Source organism: Mytilus galloprovincialis, chromosome 6 (genome assembly GCF_965363235.1).
Source record: "Mytilus galloprovincialis chromosome 6, xbMytGall1.hap1.1, whole genome shotgun sequence".
Taxonomy (NCBI): domain Eukaryota; kingdom Metazoa; phylum Mollusca; class Bivalvia; order Mytilida; family Mytilidae; genus Mytilus; species Mytilus galloprovincialis.
This window is the reverse complement of record NC_134843.1, coordinates 10,408,029-10,423,933: the sequence shown is the minus strand read 5'-3', so window position 1 is coordinate 10,423,933 and position 15,905 is coordinate 10,408,029. Positions and strand designations below refer to the sequence as shown.

Below are 15,905 nucleotides of genomic sequence, written 5' to 3'. Positions count from 1 at the left end.
AAAACCCAAGTATCTTGACCCTGCTAATAGTAATAGAATCAAGTTGTGCTTTAATTTCATTAATCAGTTACTTTTTTGACGTGATCACGTGGAATCAAATAAATAATTAATGCTTTGGCGATTCATCTTAATGTCACTTATCCTTTGGATTTGTTTTAAGATCGAGCGTGTTTTTTACGAGCATATTTATAAACGTCCCCATGTGGCACCATCGTTATTGAGGACCAAACAAAACGCCGACCGCTCCACTGATTTACTAAAACAAATCTAATTTATAATACCATTAAAGAGACACATATTTTTTGTAATGTCTGTCATATTAATTATTAAAGCACCCCTTTTCATCTTAAAATCGATAAGCAATCTTTTCTAACTCGCGTCAAGCCCCAGGCATAAAATGTGCATCTTCAAATATTTGTTGATTAAAAAGGCGCAATAAAGTGATTTATTTAAAATCGGTGAGAAAACTTTGAGTTCCTATGTTTTCAAAAGAAAAAGTGTTAGATTGAATAGATTGGCGCCTTAATTTGTTTCTTGTTTATTACGCCTTTTTAAATTGTCGAAAAAGAAACAATTTATATTATTTCATAATTAGATTAATCTCACAAGTATATGAAATGGGCGAGCACCTGGCTATTGAAAGCGCCATCTGGTGAGAAGGTAGATCGATGTCGCATTCATATTCATGATAGTGTACCGCATTAGAGATCAGAGCTGCTTAAGCTAAGCTATACTAATTTAGTTGTGAAAATAATGAAAAGTATATAAACTTTATTATTTATATATTAATTGAATTGCTGGAAGACTTTTTTAACAATGGAAAATATCTTGACAATTTTGACATTTTTATTTGGATTATTTAAACTAAGTAGTGGTAAGTATATGTAAATGTTTATATATCTTCTCTATTTACCGAAAACATTCAACACTTGATAGGTTTATTGTTTTTAAATACGGAAGACAAAAAGAATCGGTGACGCGGTTTATTGGCTATAAAATATAATTTATTAATTCCTTCCATGACTTAACACCTAATGTTAGAACTTATATTGCAAATTGTCTATGATGTTGTCATTTTCATATAGTTGTCACTATAAATTTATATTTTAACGAGAAAACATTTCATAATTTATGATTTCTGTGTAAATGAGAAGGTTTGGACCCATTTTTTAAAATCATTTTGCATAAAATACCACAGACTTAAAATATAAACATGTGCATAGCAATATATATGATATATAGAAGAGCAAAGAAAAAAAAAATCTACAATATTTCATTTAACCATGACGAGATGAGGCGAGAAACTGGAAAACCAGTAAAATCAAAGTATCTAACTGACAGAAAAGACTTGAATGAAATGAGCCAAGATATGTAAAGTATCTATTCTTCAAACTTTAACCCAGTCATGCCAAAAGGAATAATTGATTGTCGGATCGCTATAGACAGACAAGGAGGCATCAAATTTTAATGAAGTGAGAAAAAATATACCATTGATTTTTAGTGTCAGATTTCCTATTAAATTTAGCATACCTGATTGTTTCTTCAACGTATGATAAAGGAAAAGAATATCTACAACATGCCATCAAATGGTCATCGTTACTTACTGGACATAAACTACTGTTAGTCATATACTAAAATTACTATAATATTCTATTAATGATCATATACATCAAAACACCTGACCAGTAAAACTAAAGACGAAAACAAGAGAAAGATAAAAGTTGTGGTACTATTCTTTAAGACATTTTATCACACACATTCATTTGAAGTGATAATTATGGGCCGTTTACATTATTACCCATATAATTGCTAATTGAGATGGAAAAAAGGGGGAAAACAAAGTAGTTGGGACCAGTGGCGGAGTCAAGGGGGAGGGTTCCGTGGGTTACAACCCCCTTTTATGACGATCAATGCATTTGAATAGAAACATATAGTTGGAACCCCCTTTTATCCTGTTTTAAATGGCAGTATCCCCCCGGCCTGTGCTTAAAGTTGTAAAATCTGTAAAATGACAAAAATGCAATATTCACTTATTGAACAGACTGGATTGTTAGAACGTTTCATCATAATGGCGTTATAATTTACGAGACATTAAAACATTGTATTAAAACATTTCAAAATTATCAGAAGTGTTAAATTGTTGTTATTGTTTGGATTGATGAAGTTCAAGATTAAAATACCGACAAGAACGGTTGAACGGACTTGACATCCATGACAATATGTATATTTACAAAACGCATACAATGTTAACAATTCCAGTCATTTTAATCTAATTAAATTGACGATCAATTTACCAGATAACATTTTCCCGCGATTGTAAGGAAACAAAAAGAACTATTTTGTAACCGTGCGTAGTAAATACGCACCTTTAACTTCATTTACGAGGACATTTATTTTACACCATCAGTAATTATACACATATAACATATGTAATTACTCTTTCTCCTCAGGGAGACCTAATCATTTGTTTTGACTTATAATCTCGCTTATAATAGATTTAAGAGATATATAAGAGTTACGTACAGCTTCAGTTTGAATGGAGAACTGAAAGATCTCTTATAAATGTATCTTTAAAAACATGTTCTATTCATGTCATAGCCAGTAAATTAAGTTGCTGTGACACCATACAATGCCTGGATTCAAAAGAATTCGAAACCAGAAGCTGCTATTCATTAACCTGGATGTGAATACAAGGATTAGGATGATTATATTCGACATAAATCTTTTCTATGGACTTTTGTAATACATGTTTCGTATAGAAATTCATTAAAAAACACACTTATTTAATTTGCACCATGTGGTCAGTTTTTGTATCTGTCCCTTCAAGGTATTGTACTTGATGAAGATATATAACGTGGCAAATGGCATTTTACATTTATATTGTGAATAATTACTCCTGTCCCAGGTTGTGAATCAGTCGTTAAAAAGGTTATATACGATTTGTTTTCATACAAAACATACTTCTACAAAAATATATGTAAGTGCAGTAAAGTTGTTTGTTCTCCTTGGGTTTTTATTTGTTTGCATAAATGCCGTCTTTATAAACCGATGTGAATTTTGAACCCAACATTTTCTTCGGAAGTCGTCTATACCAAGTCAAGAATATGACAGCTGTTTTCCATTTATGCCGTTGGTTGATATTACCGACCGTTCGAATTTGTCATATTTTTTGCCCCCCCCCCCTTTCCGATTTTACCTTGTAGTTTTGTATTGTGGTAAATATTTCTTTAAATCAGGCACAGACAAATCTTGAGCAGAGTTTTAACTTTTTAAAAGTATGCAATAAGATAAGGGAATTTTGACTGAACAACAATTTGTGATCCAATCTTACCCACCATTAATAACTCAGTAAATAAACAATAAATAATAATAAAGAACAGCACAATGCTGCACGCATGGAAAAAAATACGGCTAAAAATGCATGCATCATTAACTTTTTTCCCTCCTCACAGAAGACCCTTCATCATATCTGCCATATCTCTTGTCATGGCGTTTCACACTGTGACTTGTACTTTTATCTGTTTATTCCATTAACTTTATGGTATTACCGTGATGTTTTACATGCAATACTATAATGAGCTCATTAAGGCTATGTTGTCACACGTGTAAAATGTATTTAGTTTCAGTAAGATCGTAACATTATTACCCGTATGTCAATACTAATATCTATTTAGCTGATTATTTGACTTGACTTCGTGAAGTACAAAGTGTCAACTGACACACATATATACATACATATATATATATAAATAGTATCAAAATATCTATAGCAAGGCATAAAAATAGATTTAAACAACAATACATCCCTTTGTATAAACTAACCGGCAAATGCAAATACTATTGTTCCAGGTTAGGGGAGGTTTTAGCGCTCAAAAACACGTATCCCGCCAAATCCTTAATGTGCTTGTCCCAAGTCAGGAGCATGCAATTCAGTGATTTTCGTTGGTTGTTGTTTGTCAATTTTGTATTTCGTTTATTGTATTGTACATAAATTAGGCCGCTGGAAAGTTTATGTTTGAAGTGTGTCACATTTTGTCATGTCGGGGCCTTTTAAAGCTGACTAGACAATTTGGGGTTTGTTCATTGTCGAAGGTTGTACGGTGACCTATAGTTGTTAACTTCTACGTCATTTAGACACTGAGGGACTAGCTGAGGGATAGTTGCCTGCATGGATAGGCAGTCATGCCGCATCTTCTTATTTTTTTATTGTAATTTATTAAACAGTTCCAAAATTAATTTTTATCTATCTCGTCCATGACTGTTTATCTTATGAAAACAATATTCTTGACAAGAAAATATGGAAAATGTTCTTGTTCATACTGGAGTTGATCCAAACAAAGTAATTCGTCATCCAAGTTAAAATATAGCGTCCACCTAGAATTTGCATTCATTTGTTTCTATAAATCTAATGTATAAATATTGATGAACACATTTAAAATTAGACACGAATTTATGACTTATAAAATTATGATAAATAGCGGTTGATTCATTTGATATCGAAGACGCCCATGAAATTGAGAATTCAATAACTTTTGTCCGGTCAAACAAAACAGTTTTATAACCGAACAAAAATGTACACGGTCTTAAATGATTATTGTTTGTTAGTAAGATTCAAACCAGATCCCTCTGTATCAGGAATGAGAGGAATAGAATGCACAGATGTTTAACATAAGGTCAATAGATTTGAATGTTGTCATGCACAACTTAAGATAATAGAAACAATACTATGTATATACGTAACGAATACTCTTAATTAATGTTACACAAGATACACATTGTTATAACAATTGTTTCGTTCCTGTGATTGCGTAACAATACTATCGCCTATAATCTTGAGAAATTGGATCTATAAGAAAAGTCATGTACGTGAAGAATGAGTTAAGGGCCGAACAGATGAAAAGGGGGGAGGGAGGGTAGCAAGTCTGTTTGGAGTGATACTTTTAAAAAGTCTCTGATTCATTTATTACATACGAAGCTTTCTAAGTAGGGCACACAAATAACCAAGGCATATAAAACAGTTAAGGTTGAACATGCAAACTAAAAACGTAACTTTTCATAACAGGACGAATTATACGACATATTGTAGTAGATTGTCTACGAAATTCAATCCTACTCCTCAAAATTTGTTGTAGCTAGCATTAATATGAGAAAAAATACTTATATATTATATATCTGACAGTACTTATATATTATAATTACGGAAAGTACTTATATATTATAATTACGGAAAGTACTTATATATCAATGTAAGAAATCTATGGAAGTGAAGTGAGTCCAACCATTTAGTAAAAGTTGACAGAAGGAAGTATTACTTAAGTATTTTTTTCTGAAATTACTTTTACTTTTCTTGCCGAGGCACTTTTTAACCGTTTGACCCATTACTATTTAAGCTAATTTTGTTCAAATTGTATTTTATCACAATGAAACAATAACATGGTAAAAGGTATTTCATTTATTCTTGTAGCATTTAAATTTAATGATGACTAAGTTTTGTTGATGTTTGTTACGGTTTTATTTGAAATATAATTAGATTTAACATTTAAAGTAAACTTTGCAAAAGGTGTTCAAATATTTTTAATTTAAGAAGTAAAGCGGTCTGTATAAATGTCATTGTTGTATAGAGACACTGAGAAACACCCGCCACATATGAACACTGCCTAGATTAAAATATCACATTTTAGCGGGGATTCAAAATATTTTGGTCTTAATGGTTCTAAATCATAACCATTTAAGAAACTCATGTTATTTTTAAGGAAACAGTATCAGAAATTTGTATACTACCACTGAATGGGTCGGTACCGTCGTCGACGAACTGCCACGTACTATAGAGAACCCTTCGCAAAGAAATGCCAGTGCTTAAGAATTGGCTATCATTAGGAATTGTTATGATGGACACATTTTGCCATTTTTTTCAATTCATAAACAATTCAGTTGTACTAAAGCAAAAAGAGAAACACGCTAAGGCACAGTTCATAACAGTTGAGCTTTGATTGTTACTGGTTTTATTTTGCGCAAAAGTAAATGTAAGTGATTTTTATCTTGTGAACCAAGACACATAGTTCACCGGGAACAAATGAATACATACAATACAAATAATGGAATACAAGACCTTATTACAAAAACATAATTATAGCAATAAAATGGCCAACATATAATTTTCCCTTCATTACGACCTTTTTTCTCTTTTAAAATGAAAAATATGATACAAACAATTTATATGGTTTTGAATTTCACAAACAGGTACTTGAAGAATTTCTGTTTAATCAATGTACTCGTACAAGGGAAATAGAAAGTTCTTTCAATTCTAATTGAATGTTGTAGCTAGTTTGACCTAATATGAGTCAGAATGATCTATGCAGTAAAATTTCCAGATAAGGTATAGCTGTATTTAAAATTCATGTCCTGTATTATAGATCACGCGTCTAAAGTATTATGGTATCCTTCCCACCTTAACTCATGAAAATTGGAAATTATCCAAAATTTGTTTTAGTATTTTTTTTTTTTTATCATACACTGTTTTAGTAATTAAAAAAAATATGAAGGAAGAGACGGATTTCTACAAGAAACTGCAAAATACATATCATTGAGTAGTGTCTTTTTTTCCTTACAGAAATAGTAATAACCACGCCCTCAGTTGTTGGCATGAAAGACTCAAAGGTAGATTTAGGATGTAGGTACCAGTCCACTGCCGTATGGTACGTAATCCAATGGAAACGCCTGTATCCGAACATGGAACAAGAAACCATAACAACATTAAAGAACGATGGAAAATCGAGTACACCGATGCCGATATGGGAAGGAATAAGAGATGAGAGTTTTCGGACACGTGTCAGAACAAGTGTATATGTTGACGTTACTTCTGTAGATTTTACTATCTCCATTCATGATTTTTCTTGCAATGATACTGGGGTGTACGTTTGTCAAGTCGTAGGATCATCCCTCTTGAATAACTCAACTAATTTAACAATAGCAGGTAACGACCAATATGAGTAATGCAACTGCATTTAACATTATACAATTATAGCCTTTGTAGGAGGTCGATGCAAGGTGATATTGAGCTAAAAGAAGTATATTGACTGAGGACGAAGTTCTTTGGGTCGATATATCCTGTATTGACCTCATAAATAGGCAAGTTTGTTGTTCGGTGTGAGCCAAGTCTCCGTCTTGAAGGCCGTACCTTGACCTATAATGGTTTACTTTAAATTGTAATTTGGTTGGAGAGTTGTCTAATGGCACTCACAATCACATCTTCCTCTATCTAATAATTGTTATATTATTAATTTCCGACCATATTTGTATTAAAATCTTCATTTGATTTTGTTGGAATTTATATCGTATTGTCTCCTAGACAATAACACAGATTAGCTCTTATTTCATGGACTTTTTTTATGTTTTTTTTTTTTTTTTTTTTTTTTTTTTTTTTTTTTTTTTTACATCTAATGTAATCTAATGTATTTGAAGACTTTTTTTCTTCAAATAATCGATCATAGATAAAATTTTTTTACTAATTTTAACAATATCATGAAATTCATTACATGACGTCACAAAATAAATGGGTTTAGACATTCTAAAAATAACCGTGCAAACCGTGCAATAGGCTTTTTGCTATCCGCCGTTTTCTCTCTACCTTCTAAAATATAGTTTAACATGTGACTATCCCTGAAGGAATCAAATTAGTTAAAATATACGAATTAATAATATTATACAATGATAGCCTTTGTATGAGGTCGATATAACCTCGTATTGACCTCAACCAAAGCCTACAATTGTTATATTTTAATCAACAACTATTGCATGAACAATGTAATTTTTGGGATTTCTAGAATGTATTTTAATAACATGCTGTATGCCCTGAGCAATATGCTGTTTTTGACAACACAAAATTGATGTAGTATTTGGCGTGCAAACTGAGTAAATACAAATGTTCATGTGATCAAGTTTCAACGAATCACAAATCCTTAAAAATATTCGATTAATAACATTAGCTGGTAACAAAACTATATGGTAATAATTTAACATTAGATGGTAACAAAACTCTATCAGAGGCGGATTTAGTGGGGGGGGGGGGGGCAGGGGGCCCGGGCCCCCCTTTTTGGGAAAAAATTTGGTTGCTTATATAGGGAATCACTGAAGCGTGACTGGAGCGGGCCCCCTCTTAGGTCAGTCAGTGGGCCCCCACTTATGAAAATTTCTGGATCCGCCACTGTCTATTGCTATAATTTAACATTAGCTGTATAACAAAACTCTATTGACCATTGGTTATAATTTAACATTTGCTTGGAACAACTCTATGGTAATAATGTAACATTAGCTGGTAACAAAACTCTATGGTAGTGATTTTACATTAGCTGGTAACCAAACTCTATGGTAGTGATTTAACATTAGCTGGTAACAAAACTCTTTATTTAGCTAATGAATTGATATGCATATATACACAAAGGAACCAGGGGTGGATCCAGGATTTTGGAAAGGGAGGGCGAAGTCTCGAAAGATTGCCGAGCGGAGCGAGGTGAAAAAGTTTTGGGATCTTTTTGGGACTAAAAACATAAAATAAGTGTAATATGCACTTTTCAAACGTTTACTGGCGTGGTGCATGTATATTTTGTAGTTTCTGTAAAATGTAAGGGTTGGGTATTTTCGATGTTGTATTCTCTCTATTAACTGTCTATCATAAAATGATAGTATGCACCCAAAGCTATGAAGTGATAAATTTGACGTGGGACTTGTTAATAGAAAATAGACATGGAAAATTCTCGCTGTTTTGGTGTAAGTTAAGTTATCATAACTTCACAGATTTCTTGTTGTAAACAAGATATACGCCGGGGTATTCAATGAAATTTACAATACGGCCGGCACAAGTTGAAAAGGACAAACAAGCAATTTCTTATCAAAATGTTTAGTTGATATGTTTCACTCAACAAAATTAAGGGAAGTGAGGGGTTCCAAATCAACCAAAGGCTATGAATGAGTCTGAAATGACAACGAATTTATGAATGACGGTCGAGAAATGGAGACATAAAGGCCACACCCATCAGGCAGGTTGCAGTCTGGTCTTGCAAAAAAGTATTTAATATATCAGTTCGGCGAAACAGACATTCTGTTCAGACATGCAAATCCCTGCCACCAAAAAAAAATGCCCATTTTTATTCATCATGTTCATTTAATGCTAAATAATTCTGTTGGAATTTTTTGTTTCTAATAGCAAAAACAGTGGACATGATTATTGTTGTCAATCTAGATACAGCCAGAAATTTTGTTTAAGGCAAAAATCAGAGTTATCTTTTTTTCACTCAAATATCTCAGACTGTCTCCTCAAATCAAATGGTTCGTACCGTAGACTTAAAATATATCTAGAGCTTATACTGACTGGGGATCATTATTTAGCTATGTTATTTTAAAATTATCTGGGGCGTTTGGGGTTAAACATGTTTCCGTAGGTAAATAATATTGCGGTGGAACTTTTTTACATGTGAGTGTAATAGTCTATAGATTGTTTGATGGAATAGTGAAATAAAGTTAATACGTTCTTGCTCAATCCTGTGTCGCTTTGAAGGTGTCATGATTGTCATTCTCAGCCTAAGCAATGTGTTACTATAATTTGAATTTCAAAATGACTAAGCGACGTTTTTCAGTTCGACGCACTGTTCAACTCAACCATAGAGAATTACATGACTTTGACAATCAGTAAATTCCAGCGAAAAATATCTTTTTAGTAAAGAATTGTCACATAAAAATTAAATACTACAGTACACGGCAAATTGCAAAGTTCACGAAGTCTAGTCTGACTGATTAATCATTTTACCAAAAAAAAAAAAACCCCAAAAAAAAAACAAAAAAAGCCCGAGCAAAAGGGGGGGGGGGGGGCGTACGCCCTCTACGCCCCCCTCTGGATCCGCCACTGGGAACTGTGTAAATAAGTTATTTGATTATGATGATATATATATTATAATGAAATGTGAATAAAATATTCTAGTGTACTGTACATATTATAAATCAATGCACGTGTTACAAAAGTATTAACTTCAAGGTAAAGTTGTAGTTGAGAACGAGAAACTGTTACGAAAAATCATTTTTGAAAAGAATAGATTATTTTTAGTATCTAGGCTACACATTTCTATAATCTAGCTACAATTACTGTATGTCCGATGAATTCTTTAAAATGTAAGGCAGTTAAGTAGTTTTCTATAAATTGTCAAAATATTTAAATTCAATATCTACAACATTTACATAAGGCTAATCATAACAATGACAGGAAAACTAAATAACAATTAATTTCTTTAACACAAGATCTACAAATACAAGAAAGACGTTAAGTCTGTCGAAAGATAGTTTATCTTCCAGATGAATAAGCCACTTACACCAATAAAGAAAGAAGTCACTCCAATTTATGTAAAGTCATTAAGCCACTTACACCAAAAACGAAAGAAAAGTAACTTCAAATCATGTTAAAATCATATTTATATTTCCATTTTTGTTCAAGATAAGTATTTTTATGAGTAACACTTCCTTTCATTTATATATTTTTATTATTAGGGCTAACACAATAAACTATTAAACCAAATAAGTATTTACAAACCCCCGATCCCATGCTCTTTTTTCATATACTCTTAAGCCTATATTCATATGAAAAAGTCAAGTTTGCATTTGAAACTATGGAAAAAGTTGCTGAATATGTCATTTTTTACTCCTATATATATAGGAAGATGTGGTATGAGTGGCAATGAGACAACTCTCCATCTAAGTCACAATTGTAAAAGTAAACCATTATAGGTAGATGTACGGTCTTCAACACGGAGCCTATGTAGGCAACAAAACAAGTAATGGTTCATGATGACCATCTTATATGACGCAATAATAGCATTTAGAATTAACTAACACGCATTGACAGTCAAATCATTGATAAATAGCACCTACTGAGTCTCAAGTCTTTTTTTCTTCATTTTAGCAAAACCAGGGGCCCCAAGAGTGATTGACGATGAAGTAATTTTAGAAGAAAACGACACATACACTTTAGAATGTATAGCTACGGCAGGAATTCCAGTGGCAGATCTGAGATGGTATTATAAAATCCCAGGATCCAGTGACTTTGTCAGGATAGACACGGAATCTGAACAAGAGCTTTTAGATATAGACGATTGTAGTCAAAAAGCAATACAAAAAATAGACGTCATGGTTAATCCTGAAACTGACGGAATTATATATAGATGTAAAGTAGAAAGTAATCTGTTAGATGACGAAGAAAGAAATAGTTTTTATGATGATGTTTTACTAAAGTTACCAAGTATGTTTTATGTTTATAGTACTATCTTGTCGCGGGTTAACAAAACGTGTATAAATGCTTGTTGCATGCAATACAAAATGTCGGGTAAAATCATGTTAGCATATACATTGCTACTTTTCACCTAGAGATAAAGCTTATTTCATATAAAACGTTTCTATTTAACCTAGACACATAGAATGTCTTAACTGTTATATTTTGACACATTTCTAATAACAATTACATAATGATTCTTATGAAGAAAATTAAAACAATGTGCAAATGTTCTTGAAGACTCAAAATGTATCCCGAGTCGTATATTGTGAATGTACATTAAACAGAGTCGTCGAAAGATGAGATCACTAAAAGAATTCATTAGATATTACAAATAGTTGAAGTTACATATTGTTTTTGTAAACCTATTGTATTAAGTAATTCACAAATTATGTAATAAGAAACACAAAGAAAAGACAGATGCATATTGTTTTTGTAAACCCGTACTATTGCCAGTAAGTTAAAAAAAATATTATGTAATTAGAAACATAACTTTTCATGAAAAGACAGATGAGGAAAAATAGTGAAATAGAATATCACATCTACGCCCCAGTGGAAGCATGACGTTTAAGCTGTTATAATTTTCCAAACTAATTAACACCATGCATCTGTATAATTTCGTGGATTTTTCTGCAAGGAGAATATTCGTTACCCTCACATACACATTCAATTGCACATGTTTGTTTTCTTAATCACTTAATCTTATGAAACCTTTCGCACTAACATGAATTTAATATTTCAATGATTGATTGATTGGTATTTCACACAGTTTTGCTAATGTTTTATTGATAATAAATTATGAGAACAAATTAAAATGTTGTCATATTACACACCATCTGTAACCGCACAGTTAAACGAACGAACGCTTATTTTATATAAGCTATAGTTGAAGGAGGCGATAAGGTGTCTGCGCAATAATGGCGGTGTTGCCGTAGAAGTTAGAAATAAAAAGTACAGATTCCAGCCCCGCTCGGGGAGGAAGTTACAAAACATATCTAGACTACTCTAACATCGTAAGGTTGATTTTCTAGACACTATTTACGACAATTATATATATGCCTATAGCGTGAAATAACTATATATATATATATATATATAGCACAATCATTTTGGGTACAAACATTGTAGATTGATAATTTTGTTCCTCCAACAGACAAAGCTTCTTACAATATTGTTTGTATATATGCAACACTATTATTTGAAATGTCTGACTAAACGACTTGAAATTTCAAATATGAATTATTTCCCTATAAGTAAACTATTTTTAAATAGTCCTGCAATGTTTCGGCATTGCTCATCACCTCATATAGCTTTCGTTAAACGGTCAGCCTTTTCGTAACAATGGTTTTAGGACATGCATATATGTTAATTGAACTACGTTTATTTCTATTGTAGTAAAAGTTATTCCACAACCTGAATATAGAATGCCGCAAACAAAAGCACCAATTGGTAAGTGGCATAACGTTACGGGCCGGCTACAGTTTACATTATGCACATAAACCCATTTCACCAAGGACGAGACATACCAGAATGGTCTAAGCTGAAAATTCTACAATGGTCGAAACAAAACATAACTCAATAGTCTAAAAGAACATACCAAAATGGTCTGAACAGAACATACCAAAATAGTATAAACAGAACATACCAAAATAGTCTAAACAGAACATACTAAAATAGTATAATCAGAACATACCAAAATAGTATAATCAGAACATACCAAAATAGTATAAACAGAACATACAAAAATAGTATAATCAGAACATACCTAAATAGTATAAACAGAATATACCAAAAGAGTCTAAACAGAATATACCAAAATGGTCTAAACAAAACATACCAAAATGGTCTAAACAGAACATACGAAAGTAGTATAAGAAGAACATATTAAAATGGTGTAAAAACCATACCAAAATGGTCTGAAAAGAACATACAAAATGGGTCTAGACATAATATACCAAAAATGGTCTAAACAGAACATACCAAAATGGTCTAAACAGACCACACCAAAATAGTATAAGAAGAACATATCAAAGTGGTATAAAAACCATACCAAAATGGTATAAAAACCGTACCAAAATGGTATAAAAACCATATCAAAATGGTCTGAACAGAACATATATAGCAAAAGGGTCTAAACAGAATATACCAAAAATGGTATAAACAGAACATACCAAAATGGTATAAACAGAACATACAAAAATAGTATAAGAAGAACATATCAAAGTGGTGTAAAAACCATACCAAAATGGTATAAAAACCGTACCAAAATGTTATAAAAACCATATCAAAATGGTCTGAACAGAACATATATATCAAAAGGGTCTAAACAGAATATACTAAAAATGGTCTAAACAGAACATACCAAAACAGTATAAACAGAACATACCAAATTGATGAGATGGCCTTGCTTCCTGTTCAATTTGACTCAAATTTATTGTTTCATTTCAGATCCTAGCAACAGAGCAAATTCTATTTCGGGATATTTGACATTTTGTCTAATGGGGGCACTGGTGATTTTAACAGCATTTTTGTGATGAATGTATTTCATTCCACTTTGGACGGATATTTAAACATTAACAAGAAGCCTTCGAGAAACAAAGGAGAAAATGGAAAAAGTCGAAAACGTATGAAGGGATTTATTTAAACATTCCTATACATAATCACTTAACGTGTATGACTCTTCTTATAGATTTTGTATACGAGAAACAAACATATGTGTTCTTTTCATATATTTTTATTATTTTTGAAATGTTTGTTAGAGTGTGTCTATACTTAATGATTTTGATGGGTTGGGTGATTAGAATATTGCTTTAGTTCATTGGAGGTACGTCAGTTTCTGAGCCCTGATTCCCCGGAAAAGTGAGACAAAAGCCTCTAAACAGTAGAAATATGTATGTTTCTGACTTCTGTTTGCATGGAGTTAAAAGGAAACCCAATATCATTCTGCAAGTCTATATATGTTCCTGAATGAAGATTACCATAATACAGCAACTGATTGGGTGCAATACAACCTTCTCTGAAACTATGAGAGTAACAGTAGTAGTGCTCGAGCGGAAACTCTAGTCAAACGAATTATATCTCAATGTAAATAGTATTTATTATAATAGTGTATACATGTGTGTAACTTTAATTGTTTTCTCTGAAAGCGTATATTTATGTATATATGTATTGTTTGAACTTTATAATGCATGCAATAGATTCATTTGAAATCAGTGACTTTCGATCATTTTTCGGAAGAGGAAAATACTATTCAAACAGATTACAGATCATTACTCTTTAGTTCCCTTCATGAATGTTCATTGTATGAATTAACATATTATTTCTCTACATCTTTGCCAAGTAAAACTGGACGAAACCTTTAAATAATACATTGGTAAATTTCTGATAGTGAGAATTTTCTGCATAATGTAAGTTCAAAACTATGCAATTTTGAGACCGCTGCAAACATTCATTTACTGAATCACACTGTGTCACAAGTTATTGACAACAGATTGATACGGTTAAAGGACACATTCTTCATGCACAGTGTATCACATTTTAGTATTATAAATATGCTTTTATCACCCATTTCACGCCTTTACAGTATTAACTGCTTATGATCTCTTTATTCTTGTGTATAATTGGCGGGAAATTGTATGTGTAATTGTGCTGAATAATAAAAAAAAATCCATCAAACTATCATAGTTGATTGTGTTAATTGATAATAGATAAATAAGAAGTGAAATGAATCTTTCCAAGGCCAAACTATATCTAATACCGAATAGGAAACAATACTGACTGAGAGGAAAATGGTGAAAAACGAGAATGTTGCGACATTTTACCATTTTGCGTTTTTTTGGGAGTAATCTATACTTACTGAGTTGAAATGAGATGATTTAAACTGTTAAGTATCTCTTTGTAAATAAAGACAACAGTAGTATACTGCTGTTCAATAGTCATAAATCGATTGATAAAAAAAAAAATCAAGGCTACAAACTCAAACCGAGGGAAACACATCCACTATAAGAGGAAAACAAAGGAACAACAGAAACACTGAAGTGCAACAATAACAAACGCTAACATATAAAGGAACTGACCTTTTGATAACAATTGCAATATTCCTGACTTACAGGACATTTTAAGAAAATATGGTGGATTGAATCTGTTTTTATGGCTAACCAAACCTCCCGCTTATATGACAATGTTGAAAAATATCGCTAAAATTACAACACTACTTGACAGGAATACAGTACAAACAAAACGCAAAACCACTCAGCACAGAGAAACGCATACAAAATAATATATAAAAAACATTTCCACATGTAAACCGCGGATAACAACAGACACCTACCTTTACCACCATCACAGTACACCGCAAACTGTGACGTATTTTTGTAACGTATATATATTCTTGAAATTCACACTATTATATGAAATGAGATCCAAAACATATATTTACTGACAAGTTGAAGGTATTCCAAGTTTTAAAATATAAGACTTGTTGTTGTACTGTTACGAACCACAGCTTATAGCCGAAGTCAGTTTAAAATACAAAATCAGCAACTTGCTATCTCTATGACATTTTTGCGTCAAATAATCAAGAGTTCTCTAAATA

General features: G+C 32.0%; 1 protein-coding gene across 1 annotated transcript; it reads left to right on the top strand.

Moving 5' to 3' along the window:
- Nucleotides 1–639: 639 nt before the first annotated feature.
- LOC143078896 (uncharacterized) lies at nt 640–14,988 on the top strand. The gene is made up of 5 exons (XM_076253935.1): nt 640–874; nt 6,611–6,973; nt 10,946–11,281; nt 12,707–12,760; nt 13,760–14,988. The coding sequence occupies exons 1-5, from the start codon at nt 817–819 to the stop codon at nt 13,843–13,845; spliced, it is 897 nt and encodes a 298-aa protein (XP_076110050.1). The 5' UTR covers nt 640–816; the 3' UTR covers nt 13,846–14,988.
- The last annotated feature ends 917 nt before the right edge of the window (nt 14,989–15,905 follow it).

Coding starts and splice junctions, on each gene's coding strand:
- LOC143078896 (XM_076253935.1), top strand. CDS start 817: ATGGAAAATATCTTGACAATTTTGACATTTTTATTTGGATTATTTAAA. Junction 6,974..10,945: donor AACTAATTTAACAATAGCAG/GTAACGACCAAT, acceptor TCTTCATTTTAG/CAAAACCAGGGGCCCCAAGA. Junction 11,282..12,706: donor TGTTTTACTAAAGTTACCAA/GTATGTTTTATG, acceptor TTTCTATTGTAG/TAAAAGTTATTCCACAACCT.